At 35.2% G+C, this 16457-nt stretch overlaps 1 protein-coding gene across 1 annotated transcript in view; it reads left to right on the plus strand.

The window, feature by feature from the left end:
• LOC109830293 (protein disulfide-isomerase-like) overlaps positions 9115 to 16457 on the plus strand; it is an 8618-nt gene continuing 1275 nt past the window's right edge. Inside the window, exons 1-9 of the mRNA XM_020397516.1 lie at positions 9115 to 9354; positions 11083 to 11113; positions 11244 to 11531; positions 11619 to 11807; positions 11988 to 12113; positions 12956 to 13093; positions 13177 to 13296; positions 13397 to 13511; positions 15862 to 15974. Coding sequence (XP_020253105.1) covers positions 9158 to 9354; positions 11083 to 11113; positions 11244 to 11531; positions 11619 to 11807; positions 11988 to 12113; positions 12956 to 13093; positions 13177 to 13296; positions 13397 to 13511; positions 15862 to 15974 — 1317 coding nt within the window. The 5' untranslated portion in view covers positions 9115 to 9157. The remainder of the gene's footprint in view (positions 9355 to 11082; positions 11114 to 11243; positions 11532 to 11618; positions 11808 to 11987; positions 12114 to 12955; positions 13094 to 13176; positions 13297 to 13396; positions 13512 to 15861; positions 15975 to 16457) is intronic.

A 16457-nucleotide genomic window follows, 5' to 3' on the forward strand; every position in this document is an offset into this window, starting at 1 on the left:
TGGTTCTAAAGATAAAATAGTTGAGGGGAGTTTTTTGAGACAAGCCCCATAGTTGAGGGGGGTTTTCTAAACTTAACCTAATTCTCTAGGATATCAAAGTGAAAAGCTGAATAAACTTTAAGGTACTGAACTAGAAACAAACATTCTATAAACCATATTTACTTGCTGACATGTTTACAATGTCACACATGATCCTGTTTTTAGTCAAAAATATATGAAATAACCATTTTACCCTCACCATTGGTTAGGGTTAGGGTTTTGAGAGAGGTGGCCACCATGGTTTTAGGGTTAAGAGGTAGGAGTTGGAAGAAAGAAGATGGGGGTAAAAATGTGAATATCTGATTTTTCGTGGGTGAACAGTAAAAAAGTGTGACATTGCAAATATATTAGCAAACAAAGGTGGTTTACATATAAATTTTTTTTAAAGGTGATAAGTATCAATTTGGGTAAAAATAAAGATAATTTTGATGTAAAAACCCTAAAAAAACTAATATTTAGCTCTTTGAATTTATCAAAATTAGTATATAAGTTTTTTCCCCCATAAAAACAGCCTTCAAAATATAGTGCCAATAGAAAAAGTACCACATTTATAATTCAACTAATATAGAAAGCACCTTTCAGGGGGTTGCGATATCAATCAACTATCTTGGCACACTTCTAGTGAAATATCATCCACAATTTTAAAAAACCTTTTAAAGTAACTCATATACGAGGCACTATATTTGGTTAAAAAGACATCTCATGCTTTTGACGTGTTATTTAAGAGTTTATTGGGGATTTCAATCAAATTTTTGATCATGAAATAGGTCAAAATGGTTGATTGCTGCGAAACTTTTTAAATGAGGTTTTTGTATCAATGGGCTTTAAATGTTGTTCTCATATTCTTTGTCAGTGTTAAAGTTGGTTTTTGTGAAAATACACAACTTAAATTATAAAAATATTATGAATCAAAATCTAACACCATGTATAACAGATACCATGTTTAACAGGTCAAATTTTAAACAAATATTTGATAATTAAACTAATTGAATAGACAACTACATAAAATTTATCTGTTTATAATTTAAAGACTAAAGGCTATTTGTTTATTGTTAAATTAATTACTTCAGATAGGATATAACCTAATTGGATTAACAATCAAAGCTATTTGTGTACTGTATGGTTGCATACAAATAATGCGCACCCCCATAGAATGAGTTGATCTATAGCATTCACATGTGGTGAAAATGTTACTTTAGAAATTATAGTTATTGTCGATCCCCGTTCCTAATGATAATTGAGGAGGACTTATTAAGCAAAGGGCATCGTGTACTCCTTCATTTGCAATGAATATATACAATTTATATTGTACAAATATGGTAAGGAACAATATAATTATTCCAGCATATTCTTTATCTTAATAAGGTATATAATCTCCATATAATCTCCTAATATATTCGTAATAATCTCCTAATATATTCCTAACACCCCATGTCAAACTCATGGTAGATCAAACACCGAGAGTTTGGAAAGTAGAAATTTGTGACGCTTGGAGGTGTGAGCTTTGGTGAAGAAATCAACAAGTTGGAGCTCAGAAGAAACATATGACAGAGAAATCACCTTAGTCTTTGAAAAATAATGTCGTATGAAATGACAATCAATCTCAATGTGTTTTGTACGCTCATGAAACACTAGATTGGTAGCAACCTTTATTGCACTTTGATTGTCGCAATAGAGAGGAGTCGGAGAGAGACAATCAATGCCCATATCACGTAAAATCTGTCGCAACCAGATATTCTCAGAGGTAGTTTTAGACATACCTCGATACTCCACTTCAGCACTAGATTTTGAGACGACATCTTGCTTCTTAGCTCGCCATGATAGTAGAGTATCACCAAGAAATACACAAAAACCGATAATAGATCGACAATCACTAATGTCACCGGTCCAGTCGGAATCAGAGAAGGCACGCAGTTGTAGCTTTGATGTTGAGCAGAACAAAAGAGCTCTGGATGAAGTGCCACGAAGATAGCATAGAATACAAAGTACATCAGTATAGTGAGCTGAGGTAGGAGACTAAACAAATTCACTCACCACATGAACAACATAAGCAATGTCTGGTCGGGAAATAGTGAGATACACCAAAGCACCAACAATTTCACAATACCGAGTAGGATTTTCCGTGGGTTCTTCTATATCAGGTGCTAGTTTGTGATGGAGCTGAATAGGTGTGTCAGCGATCTGATCATCAGTCAACTCAGCTCGAGCGAAAAGATCAGAGATGTATTTTGTTGAGAAAGAAGATATCCTCGTAGTCCATATGCAACTTCGAGTCCTAAAAAATATCGAAGATGGCCTAGGTCTTTCATCTCAAATTTTTCATGTAGAGAAGTCTTCACAGTATTCAGAAATAAATGATCACTGTCAGTAATGACCATATCATCAACATAAAGGAGAAGAATAGTGCGTCCCTGACTAGAGGTATAAACAAACATTGTATGATCTGCCTCACTCTGAATAAAGCGCATATTAAGTACTGCAGAGCTGAATTTCTCAAATCAGGCTCGAGGTGCTTGTTTTAGGCCATATAATGCACGGCGAATATGACAAACTTGTCCTAACAAATGAGGAAGACCTGGAGGTGGTTGCATGTAAACTTCTTCATGAAGATCACTATGAAGAAAAATGTTCTTCACATCAAGCTGATAGAGAGGCCAGTGTTGAGCAGCTGCAACAGCAATAAGAGCTCAAACTGATGTCATCTTAGCCACAGGAGCAAAAGTCTCCTCATAATCAATCACATATTCTTGGGTAAATCCTCGAGCAACTAGACGAGCCTTGTACTGATCTATTGTACCATCTGAATAGGTTTTAATTTTATAAACCCATTTGCAACTAATCGGAACTTTGCCTGGAGGTAATGAAACAAGATCCCAAGTACCAATCTTTTGAAGGGCGGCTAACTCTTCCTCCATAGCTGCACGCCACTCAGGAGAAAAAGCAGCCAGACGATAAGATGTAGGCTCATGATGCAAATGAATGGCTATCAAGAAGGCATGAAAAGCCGGAGTAAAAGATAAAGAAATACAACCAAAGAATTGTTTTGTCTTACGAATACGGAAAGGATAGCGACGATCAGTTAGTGAAGAATCATCATCCGGGGTCGAGTTTGAATGGTCAGCAGTGTAGGGTCCTGTTTTTGCTTATGTATACCAAGTGTAGGATCGTGATCCTTAATAATAGAGCGTGCTCTTATAAAAATCTGCGGAAGCTTTACACTTAAACACTAGAGAGTGAGTTTACAAAGTAGATTATAAATTACAAAGAAAGAATGACAATCTCAGAAAGTGAACATCACAAACACAAGCATGTATACTGGTTCCACCTCCCCGATATACATCCAGTCCCTAAACAAATCCCGCTTGAGAGTTTCCACTATGATTTTGAAACCTTACAAAATCAAAAGCAAACCTGACCAATTTACAAGACCAAGCAAATTGCAACCCAGTTGACAAGACCATGCCAATCGTCACACTGATCTCTAGACCAAGAGATCAACCCTCTCAAACCTGAGAGAACATTCCTTGAATCAATGTACAATTCTAATCCTATAAGACTTGATGTGGATGTGAAGGTGTAGCAGTGGCTTATCAATCTTTTTAACTCTCTGAATATTGCCTAAACAAGCTCTAAGAATGATAGGAACAAAGGCAATATCAGAAACTCTCTTTTATGAAAAAACATATCGAAAAACTGAAAGTTTAGAGACTTAATTTGCACAATATGTGAATACTACAAGTGAAAAACTTAGTGTTTATTTTCTGATATTTAAACCTATTTATAGCCTCTGAAATAACATAATTTTAAACCCAATTAATATCAACAAAACGGCTATAAACAGTCACTTATTCAAAACCTAAAATCTAAAAAAACTACATCTGTAGTCGACTACAAGTCATAGTAGTCGACTATACTGAATCTAAACAGACTCTGTAAAGTCAGAAAATTACTTAGTAGTCGACTACAAGGCATAGTAGTCGACTACACTGTAAACTCACAGATTCTGGAATTTTATTTTTAGTGTTTTACCTGTAACTTTCTCATCCGATATCGGAATGAGGTGATTTAAGATTTGTTAGAAATCTGTTAAAGAGACCTACAACGTTGGTCTTTTGAGTTTTTCCAGATTCTAATTGATAAGGGGTATAAATGAAATATTTTAAGACTCACTCAATATCGGATGGGGGTCAATGCGCGACGGCGTGGGGCTCGGTTGCTGCTGGATTTAGAATTGTGAGATTAGGGTTTGGATTGAATTGAGATTAGAGCTCTGATACCATGATAATTGAGGAGGACTTATTAAGCAAAAGGCATCATGTACTCCTTCATTTGCAATGAATATATACAATTTATATTGTACAAATATGGTAAGGAATAATATAATTGTTCCAGCATATTCTCTATCTTATAAAGGTATATAATCTCCATATAATCTCCCAATATATTCGTAATAATCTCCTAATATATTCATAACACCTAAAACATGAACAAAACCGTTGGTGGATTGTTACACATAGAAGGGTTAAAAATTCCAAAATTGACTTTCTAACAACCCGTTAAGGGTGTAGATTTTCCATTCATGAATTTCGAACCTAATGATGTGTTTGGGAATCCTTATAAAACTGGATGAGGATCAAACCTGATATGATTTTGTCCTAAATTAGTTCTTTTGTAAACCAAAGGGTTCGGTTTATTTGTAAATCAAAAGGTTTGATTTACAAAAGAACTAGTTTAGAAGCCATTTTCTAACATAAGGAAAATTATGCTAACTTTCACTAGGGGTGTCCAAACGGGCAGGCCCAGCCCGGCCTGGCCCAAAAAACCAGGCTCGAGTCGGGCAGAACCGGGGCCCGAACTTGGGCCCAACGGGCACCGGGATGGGCTATTTTTTAGGGTTTTTAATTTTTTTTATTTCTTTAAATTTTCAATAACATATAACTAAAATTAAACAAAATTTTAATTAAAAACAATCATATTATTATTTATTAATCACTTAAAATTACATAAATTATAAATACAAAAAATTAAAATGATAAAAATAACTTCTTTATTAATAATTAGTAAATCATTTATAATTATAAATTTATTTTGGAATTCGTCGTATCACAATAGATGAGCACATCCCAACTAGGTTGGTACCTACTCATCTATATCACTATCATTTGACACTGTTTCCAAAATAATTCATTACACATTTTTAGTTAAAAATAGAAATTATAATTTGATGAATATTGTTTACTCTTTATATCTATCTGTAGTCCCAACTCTTCAAATTTATCTTCAATACTAGCTAACTGATCGATGCCTTGCGTTCTCTTCTCGTACCTCCACCAATCTTGTAAGCACATTATCGTATGTACAATATATGAATCTAACGATGTCCTGTGGTCATCGATCAAACATCCTGCTGTGCTAAAGGAGATTCCGGAGCTACCGTGGAAACCTGCACTGTTAGTAAGTCATGAACCATGATGGAAAGTATATGATATGAAAATGTTTCATATACTTTTCACCATTGCAAAAAATCTAAACTATTATTTTAACAAACTAAAGATGCAGTTAAATATTGATCAATTTCAGAAACCTTCGCTGATGATCCAAGTCTAGATCCACCAGTTAGCTCAGCTATCATTGATTCCCTATCAAAACTTACACTTTTGCCCCGACTTGAGCTCATATAAGCAGAAGTTGTAGACTGATGTGTAGTTACACCATATTTAGCTGCATATTCATCATGTAATCTTCAAAAAAAAAATTCTAATAGTATTATGATGAGTAATAAGAGTAATGGTTTGACCATCATCACTATCTATAATCATATTACCATACACGGAATTTAACAAACTTTGAAGGCCAATATCCTTCAAACACGGATCAATAAGAACCCCCAAACCAAAAATAATAGGAATAGACCTAAAATATTTATTAAATTTACTTTCTATTTGAAAAATTATATTTCCAAAATAATTATCCATACGATATTTATTAATTTTTTTGAATATTTAAAACTTGTAAAGCAGCTAAATTAATAGTTGGATAATAACATCCAAATAATAACATTATAACATCATAAAAAACTTGTAACATCTCTTTTAAATTATTTATAACTGTCCATTCATCTTCAGTTATTCCATACATGCTACAGAGCTAAAACTAGAAGTATAAAAAGCAATACAATCATTTATAATTTCTTTATATTCTATTGTTACACTTAACATTGCATAGGTAGAATTCCACCTATGGTCGACATCTTTCGGAATTAGTCTGGGTTTTAAATTTTTTATTTTACAGAATTGTTTCTATCTTTTAATTCTTTGTTCAGAATATTATGAGCATAAGCTACTGACCTAACCTTTTCTATCATGAGTTTAAGTTCACCAAATGCACTTTGAACAATTAAATTTAAAATATGATAGACACATCTAATATTAAAAAGATCACCATGATATGGTAATATCAGAGATGTTTTGATATAATCAATAGCTACATTATTTTTACTTGCATTATCTAGTAAAAGAGAAAATATTCATTCTGAAATTTTTAATTTTATAAGTTCTTCAATTATTAAATTGGTAATATTAATATCAGTATGTGACTCTTCAAATACAACAAAAAAATAATTCTTTTAAATATTTGCCAATTATCATCAATCCAGTGTGCTCTGATACATAAATAACCAGTTTGTGCTTTAGATGTCCAAATATCAAAAGTTAAAGAAAATTTACAGTTTAAACTTTAAAAATAAGAAATTGTTTTTGTTTGTTCCTCCTGATGATATTTTAAAATATCACGTTGACAAGTTTGATGAGAATTTTTTTTAATGTGGGATAAAATCCATCTGTAAATAAATCTTTAAATTCATCATCTTCTACTAATTTAAAAGGAAGATTTTTAAGAATGATAAACTTGATGACGCATTTCTTGGCTCAGACTGCGTCATAATTCCAACTACCGAGACTACCAGAAGATGAGGATTGGGAGAGTAAAGATTGTTGGATATCACCTAGAAGCGTTTGACCTTTGTTGTGTTTATCTAAATGGCTTTTGAGGTGGTCGGTGCCACTCTTATGATGAGCTTGAAAAATCTGACCGCACAATGCACACTTAGCTTTCTGAGTGAGAAGCCTATCGTGTTCATCCTTGGTGACGTCTATCTTGTCGAAAAAATCCCACACATCGGATCTCGGCCTTTTAGGAGCTCTTGGTGTAGAATTGTCGCCACCGGAGTCAGGATCAACATCGGTAGGAGTAGGAGGAGTAGCTGTAGGTCCTATAGTAGGACTCATTTCAAGATCGGGAGTTGGGTTTTGTCCTTCATAATCAGAGGAGGAAACCATTTGACTGAAGAATTATAGAGGAAAAGAGAGTATTAGAGAGTATAAGAGAATATCAGAGAGTATGGGAGAGTATTAGAGAGAAGTAGATGAGAAAACCAAATGAAAACACCCTCTATTTATAGAGCCAGTCCCCTAGACAAATGACCAAAATACCTTTAAATTTTGATCGTTTTTAGGGTATTTTGGTCAAAAGGCAAAAAATGTTCGTTTTTGACCATTACGATAGGGCCCGGCCCGTCCGGCCACAACGGTCACATTTGTGACCGTTGTGGTTGGTCCGACTCGGAACCCGACCCGGTTTTAACCCCCAACGGTCACCTTAGGTGACAGTTTTGACCAGCCCAACCGTTCATCGGGCCGGGCCGGGCCCGAGCCACAGTCCCATTTGGACATCCCTAACTCTCACCCAACTTTTGCCAAACACTTATCTCCCCACTGTACAGAAACTTATGATACGCGTATAATTACCAGATCTAATTGCACTGTCTTCCCATTTAAAAATCTACGATTTCCACCCATTCATCCTCCTCACGATTACGAATATCCAGAAAATTAGCCTGCAGAGGACGAACCCAAATGACGTGTTATTCCACGTGGCACTACATTACTGGTCATACGCGTCATTTGCCGCCATCTCATGAGCTTACTCAGCGTATCTGCACCTCAAAATCTCCTAGGCATGGAAGTTCAATAGATCCCGTGAACCCTCCGGCGCATTGCCCAGACCCTCATTCCATTCAAAACATGACACACAACAAAGCAACAAATTGAACTAGGGTTATTTGCATGTACATCCCTTAAACCATGGGTATTTGCAACAATATCCTTCATATTGTATTTGCATCGCGGTCCTGAAGTTATCAACTTTATGAAAACATAGCCCTAAAAATCAAAAAATCATCAACTTGATGCTAAAAATTTAATTACTTTATTGATAATTTTTAAATTATGATTATAAATTAGCTTCTCAAAGTTGAAGATTATTTGCGATGATGGTATTTTCCATGAAACTAATGATTTGAGGGTCGCTTTGTCATATTGAGAGTTAGAGGGCCCTTCTGTAAATATCCATAAGGTAATGGGTTATTTATGAAAATAATCTAATTGAACTAAGGGGGTGTTTGTTTCACCTTTTTTATGAAATAGGAATTGAATCTCACAGGGGCAAAATTATAAATAAGGGTTTCTTTATGAATCATATTCCTGAGTTTGGTTCACAACAAGATTTCGAAATCTATAAAGTTGAAAAAGTATGGTGATTTTATAGAAATCCAAATCCTAATGATTTAGAATGATTTGGGGCAAAAAGCTGACACACCCGTACTATTCTTCCTCTGTTTTTGGATTCCGTTTCTTCACAAACCCTATATTATTATGAGACTGAATCATATTCTTATTCCAAATCAAACTAAAGAATAGGAATTGGAGAATTTCTATAAAGTTGGATTCTATTTTTTCATGTTATGAAACAAATATAGAAAGAGAAAAAAAATATTCAATGAATCCATAATCTTGTCTTAATTTTTTTTTGGATTTGATAGGAATCCATAAAAAAATCGGATTCCTAATCATATTCTTGTTCACTATTGAACTAAACACCCCCTAAATATCCCTTAAAAAAGGGAAAAGACACTTGGCATGCTGTTTCGTGTTTCGCAAACTCAGTGGATCTTCAACCCACCGTACCGCACGAGCTTGACTCCTTCCCTATATATAGGGTCGGTGGCGTCTTCAACCGTCGGATACAACTCGAAACACTCGGAGCTCTGAGTTACTCTCTAATGGCGGCGAAATCTAGGGCTTGGTTCTGTTCCATTTTTATCGCTCTTTTCGTTGTCTCGTCGATTTCTTCGGTGACAGCAGGAGATGAGGGGGAGTCGAAGGACGAGCCGTCTTCGGTTCTCACGCTCGACGCCTCCAATTTCGATGAGGCGATCGCTAAGCATCCGTTCATCGTCGTCGAGTTTTACGCTCCTTGGTAAAATTTTCTACCTGGATTTTGTAGTTTAGATCTGGCTTTTTTTTTGTGTGTGATTAAGTTGAACTGGATCTAATTTGTACAGATGATTATGTTCGGTTGGATTTGATGAACTTCAGTTCTTGGTTAGGGTTTTAGTCAATGCTGATTTGATCAGTCAGAGCTCTTCTTGATCATCCTAAGACTCGATAAAAAGTTTAAAATTTTAAAAGAAATTTACATCATTAGATGGTAAAAGGTAGTGTAAGCATTGGTCGCACTTGGATTTAGTGCTGAAAAAAGAAAGAATAAAAATTTATGTTAGTTTATAGTCAATTACAAAGATTATGTATATATATATTGGAAAAAATAGTTTATTTCTCTGTACCAATAGTTGGAAGTTCTTTTGCCATAATATCTACATCCTATCTAGCCTGTATATAGATGATGTCTCTTTCCAATCATTTGAATCATATATGATTAAAATTTTTGATTTTCGGACTATAGTTTTTACCTGACTCCTGATAGCATCTGATTTCACGTTGTAAGTTTCTTTGTTTGCCGCATGGTGTTGTTGTTCCGGAGGATGCCCAATTGCCGAACATGCAATGAACATGCAATGAACATATATGATTCAAATGATTGGAAAGAGACATCATCTATATACAGGCTAGATAGGATGTAGATATTATGGCAAAAGAACTTCTGTTTACAGTTTACAATTCTATAATAGTTTGTTTCTCTTTCCGCTGTGGTGCAGAGCGACTACTATGTCTTCTCTTTTCTTTAAAAAAGAATACTATACCCTCCTAATGGGCCACAATGTAGACATGGATCTGATAGAACTAGTTCTGTACATTGAACAGAGAATACTCTGGGATTTTCATTAGTATTATTAGGCCAACATTTTGGATTTAATTTCTTTTGCTAAAACGATCTTTATTTTTGTTTCAAGATGCTGTGGTTATCAGAACTAGCCCTTTTGAAAAATATGTATTACTGTCAAAATTGAGCTCTTTCCTGTTTAAAGATGATAATTTTGTAATGCCTTCAGTTTATGTCCGTTGGTCTTTCATCCTTTGGGTCTTCATTCCATACCAATTGTTGGCATAATTTATGTGTCTTTTGCTGCTCAAGGAATCGGTGCTCTATTTAAGTCCCCATTTATTATATTTGATCGTTTGCTTATCTACTCTTTTTATATTTGGAAGTTATATCACAAACACTTGTAATTTTTTTTTGTAGTTTACAAATCTCATGCTAATTTTCTTTGTGAATCACAAATTCCTTAATTAATTTGGTAGCCTAGTATGAGATACTTATAACACTTATCTAGATGCATCTTTTTTCTCTTTGAGATCTGAGAGCTTATGCATTGTTTCTGCATTTTTTGTTCGGATAGCGAACATGAGCATTGAATAAAGACTTCTAAATTTCATATGAATATATGATGATGCCTTATCTTGTTTGTTATATATGTAGTGATGTACATATAAGCACACACCCATGCACCCAACAAGATATTATTGGAGCTTTGAACAACAGTTGAGGATGGCATTTATGGACGTCATGATTATCTAGCTTTGTTAGTGACATTTATTAATGTAAAAAAATTGATGATGACAAATTTGCATTTTTGTTTCATGAATTACCTACCAATGACGTTGCACAATTCTGTTGATATACCTATAATGTGAGTGAACAACCACATTTCAATTACTAACTATTATTGAATTCTTGATTTGACAGGTGTGGCCACTGTACAAAGCTGGCTCCAGAGGTAATATTTTTAATAAAACCAGTTGCAGTAGCTGTAATTCCAGTGGCATATTTGAATTCATAGTGGCACATGCTAATTGCCTTTATTTATTGTTTGAATTCTCAACCTTTTAGCATCTTTTTGCTTGTAGTATGAAAAGGCTGCATCATTGCTGAGTAAGCATGACCCTCCAATCATTCTTGCTAAAGTTGATGCCAATGAGAATGTCAATAAAGAGCTTGCCTCTAAGTATGAGGTGAAAGGCTTCCCCACACTTAAGATCTTTAGAAATGAAGGAAAGAACGTCCAAGATTATAAAGGTCCTAGGGAGGCTGATGGCATAGTTGAGTACTTGAAGAAACAAGTTGGTCCTGCTTCTGCTGAGATTAAATCGTCAGAGGATGCTGCTAATGTCATCACTGAGAAGAAAGTTATTATTGTAAGTTCTCCTTTTGTATCTCCCTCCCTCTATAATTTCCTCATTAGCTTATCTCCCAACTCATGGTCATATTAAATGTTATCATAGGTGGGGGTGTTCCCTGAATTTTCTGGTGAGGAGTTTGAGAACTTCATCACAGTAGCAGAGAAATTGCGTTCTGATTATGACTTTAGTCATGTGTCTGATGCTAAGCTCCTTCCTCGTGGAGATTCATTAGTCAAGGGACCCATAGTTAGACTATTCAAGCCATTTGACGAACTTTTTGTTGATTCCCAGGTACTATTACTCCTTTCCTTTCTCATAGTTCTGTTCTTATTCACAATCTGGCAGATGTTTATGCACTGCAAATGACATAAAAAGATCTGCATGTGCGGCAAGCATACTTATATATTCCTTCAGGAAAGAGCTCTCTTATGTGATTCATGACCTAACTACATACTATGTATGTTTTTGCAGGAATTTAAGGTTGAAGCTTTAGAAAAATTCATTGAAGTTGCTAGCGTTCCTATTGTCACTACCTTTAACAAGGATCCAGCCAACCACCCTTTTGTCATTAAATTCTTTAACAGCAATAATGCCAAAGTAAGATTCAAAATTTCCCATTTCTTGTACCATTCATATCTATATGTAATATCTGTTACAGTAGATCACCACATTTTTAGAAACCAGCGGCTCCGGCAGTTAAAATAGAATTTACATGAATGCATAAATAGGATTTTTTATGTAAAACACAATACCATTCTCCATGGTCACCTAATATGGTATTCTCATTGAAAGCAGAGGTTTTTGAAGTTCCTTAACAAGCTTTTCAATGAACTGCTGCCATGCCTCCGGAGCAACGTCCCCTTCAGTTTCATTTCCCATTCTGATGTTACACCTGCACAGGAAATTTGGTTTGCCAACACTCCTCCCCGTTCTAAATAAATAAATAAACCAATCTAAGGAAAGCCACTGTCTTCAGAGATACCGTTTGACCAAGTGTACTTGTTGGTCAGCCCCTTTTTTGTATGGTCTAACCCGCTGAAAAGATTTGTTTAACCCCTCTTGATATTGGCTAGGCTTACTGAAAGTCTGCAGGGGTTTTAGTGGGTATCCGACTCCAAGTAGGCGTACCAAACAAAAATTGGCCCTGCTATTCTGCATTTTATTTGTTTAGACTGATCATCTTCATTTATCTCTTCTTCGATCAATATAAGGAGACTATGTTGTGTGACTGGCATCTGGTTTAAGTAGAAAAAATAAGATTTCAGCTTCTGAAAATAATACGCTGTGTAAGTTTTGGATGTCATGTAATTGAGGTGTGTTCTATTGTGGTAGCCGGGAAGGACGAGAAGTTATTATCATCATGATAATCTGATTTTGGACTGCATGTGATGTTTTCTCTCTTTACAGCATGTTCTGATCTTGATTCCTTTTGTGGATAGGCTATGTTTTTCCTGAATTTCAGCAGTGAACAATTTGATGCCTTCAAGTCTAAGTATCATGAGGTGGCCTCAACCTTCAAAGGAAAGGGTATAAGCTTTCTGATTGGCGACCTTGATGCCAGTCAAGGTGCTTTTCAGGTAGTTAGCATGCACTTATTTTGACTTCTCTATTTTATGAAACATCTAGGTTGTCTCCTTACAAGTTTTACATGTTCAAATAGTATTTCGGCCTTAAAGAAGACCAAGTACCTCTTGTTGTCATACAAGAAAATGATGGGAAGAAATATCTTAAGCCAAACGTGGAACCTGATCAGATATCCACCTGGTTGAAGGAGTACACGGTAATTTGCTTTCTTCTACTGTTCTAATGAGTATTTCTGCCTCTGAAATTTACATATAAGGGATTGACTTCTGGTCTTTTTGACTTATCCATACATCCAGGAGGGCAGCTTAAAACCATTCAGAAAATCAGAGCCAATTCCTGAGGTTAACAATGAACCTGTCAAGGTGGTGGTTGCTGATAACCTGCATGATGTGGTTAACTCAGGGAAAAATGGTTTGTTTTCTTTCTCCCTATTAACATCTCTTAGTCTTTTTAATTACATTGATCTCTCTGTCTCTTCCACCCTTTTATTGCCTTGCTGAAAAAATGAAATGTTTATTTATAGCAACTATGAATTTAATATCTGTATTCTGCTTTTATTATGTTTCTCCTTGATATGTACTTTTATCTACCTGAAAATGTTTGATGTCGGCAAGCAAAAAGTCATCCTGTCTGACACAAACTTAGTGCTTATTAATACATTTTATGCTTTTTGGACCATTGAAATGCAATCACGGGTATAACGTTTGAATGTTTACAAGTTTTACCTAATTCTACGTAACTTATGTATCATCAATTTTAGTCATTTCCACTTTGTTGCACCTTGCCTATTTGTATTGTATCCAGCTTCAAAAGTGAGAGAAAACATGATTAATTTCGAACTGGTCGGCAAGAAATGATAACAAATACTCTCTTACTTTATGAGGTTTTTTTAAAAGATTAGCAAAAGTAGCAATGCATAGATGAAACTATGGAAATAAGCAATGTGCATTCCTCTGATGCTGCTTTCCAAGCCCATAATTGTAGCCTTGTAACTTCTTTTTTCCTCAAAGACATACTCCACAACTAGGATTTATTGGAGCATTTCACTGGGCTGGTCAAAGTCACAGGTGGCAACATTATGCACTGAAGGCATTTTTCCACCATACACGTAGCTTACTGAGAATCAATTGAGTCATTGCCAATGTTCAAAAAAACAGATTAAGTGGCTGCTTATGCAGATATGGACTAGATCTGAACGTGAATAAGAAAAAGCACTTAATTATGCAAGTAAGCGCTCGGATGAACTGTTATGCAGGTGTTTTTTCTTTTTAGTTATTCGGGTAGATCCAATAGTTACCGCCCACCCGCATAACTAGGTATAACAAAAGTACTAACACTAATTTCCCCCCAAAAACCTTAATCTATCTCTCTTTCCCCTGTGATTCCCAAATCCTTCAACCTCGCCGACACTCGCCAACGTTCATTGACCATCGTTGACGTTCGCTGACACTCGCCTAAGCTCCATCTTCCTTTGCTGATGTTCACCTTTCCTCGCTGAAGCTCCACCTTCCCTCGCCGACCATCGCCAATGTTTGCCGACCTTCCTCGACGCTTGCTGACATAGTACTTAAGAATTAGAGTATAGTTTTCGTGAATTTTATATATTTAAAATTTTTAATATATGATAAATAATAAATATATGTCAAAAAATTAAAAAATGTGTAATTCTGCACAATCCGATTAATTAGCACAAAATTTGATTAATCATTACTTGCTTCTGACCCCGCACACATACTAAAACTGTGTTGTTGAACATTGATCGTCATCTTACTGTCTGGTTTACTCAACATTTGGACTTGGCTTGTCAAAGCTAACAAGGACCATTTAAGTCATCATAAAATGCTAAGTAATTAATATAGAATGCTCTTAAGCAAGATAAATTCGCTTATGTGTGATAAATCAGTTATGTGGTCACTGATTTAAAATAGTTGATAATGTTATTGTCACAAGATTATAACTGTTAAATATTCTTTTTGACAGCAGTCATCTATCCTGCTATTGTGATATTTGGTAGTGTTTGATGTCTTGAGCTCGCTTTGAACAAAGTAATATTCAATGTGGGAACTATTACTAGGAGATTTTACTATAAATTGGAGAAAGGGAAACTTATGGACCGGAGGAAATATGAAAATGCTTGTCAAGATTAATAACATCTAATCCTTTCTTCAATTTGACTTTTACTCAAGACTAATTGATATATCTAGATGGTTACTTCTTTGTTAGATAGGTAACGTCCCTTTTGATTGTGTTCCAGAAAGAAACTTAAACAGCATTCTACAGCTAAAAAGGTGATCTGTTATAAGTTTACAAGATCCTATAAGTGTGGAGCATGTCCTCGCTTTCAATTGATTGAATATTGTACTTGATGATAAAAAGCCTTACGCTCTGTTGAGCAAGTCAAGTATCTAGAAGAAGGAAGCAACAAGGATTGATAGGTTAGAAGAGGTATGAGACCAAATATAAAACACTGGAGCTAGAATATGATCAAGTTAGAGTGCTATTGACAAATCACTAGCTATGTCAAAGCTGACAATTGACACATGCTAGTAAATGCCAGCTGCTTTCCGGCCCCATCCCATTTCCATGAAGATGATGGAACAAGTACTCGATTTAATAAGAGAGAGATACAATTTTATCTATAAGTTGTTCCATCATATTTGCTTCCTGTACCACATATCATTATTTGCTTTCTGTTCTGGATGTGTTCTGATTATATTGCTAAATATCCTATTTTTTCTTTTTCTTTTTCTTCTTGTAACAGTTCTACTTGAATTTTATGCGCCTTGGTGCGGACATTGTAAGAAACTAGCACCGATTTTGGATGAAGTAGCCGTCTCATTTGAGAAAGATTCTGATGTGATTATTGCAAAGATGGTAAGTTTCTTTACTATAACTACGAAGCAGTTGATTGTGAAGCTAGTTGACTACTGCATTTTTTGTGCTCTCTCTTGTTTGCTAATCTTCTTGTTAGTATATGGCTCTCTAAATTTCCAAGCCTTGTAGCCAAATGGGCAAGATATGATATTTCTCCAAGATTTATAAAAGTTTACGCTTTTCATATTAAAAAAATATTCGTGTGCTCGCCTCTTTATATGGTGGGTGGGTGGGTCTGCGTAAATGCATGGACTGCTTTCTCTTTTCCACCTGTTGTTTAGGAAGGAATGTGGAACAAACTCACTGGTTCATATGTTTGTGTGTGGATAGGTTTCAAGTGGTTGTCTGATTGTGGGTTTATGTGTGCATAGCTTTTGATTTTGTGTAGTGTCATCTCTCATTTTTAATGTTTTCTTCAAGAGAAATTAGTATATGAGGTACTAAGATAAAGCTATGGGGGTGAGGATTGACCTATCTGATTTT

Source organism: Asparagus officinalis, chromosome 2 (genome assembly GCF_001876935.1).
Source record: "Asparagus officinalis chromosome 2, Aspof.V1, whole genome shotgun sequence".
NCBI lineage: Eukaryota > Viridiplantae > Streptophyta > Magnoliopsida > Asparagales > Asparagaceae > Asparagus > Asparagus officinalis.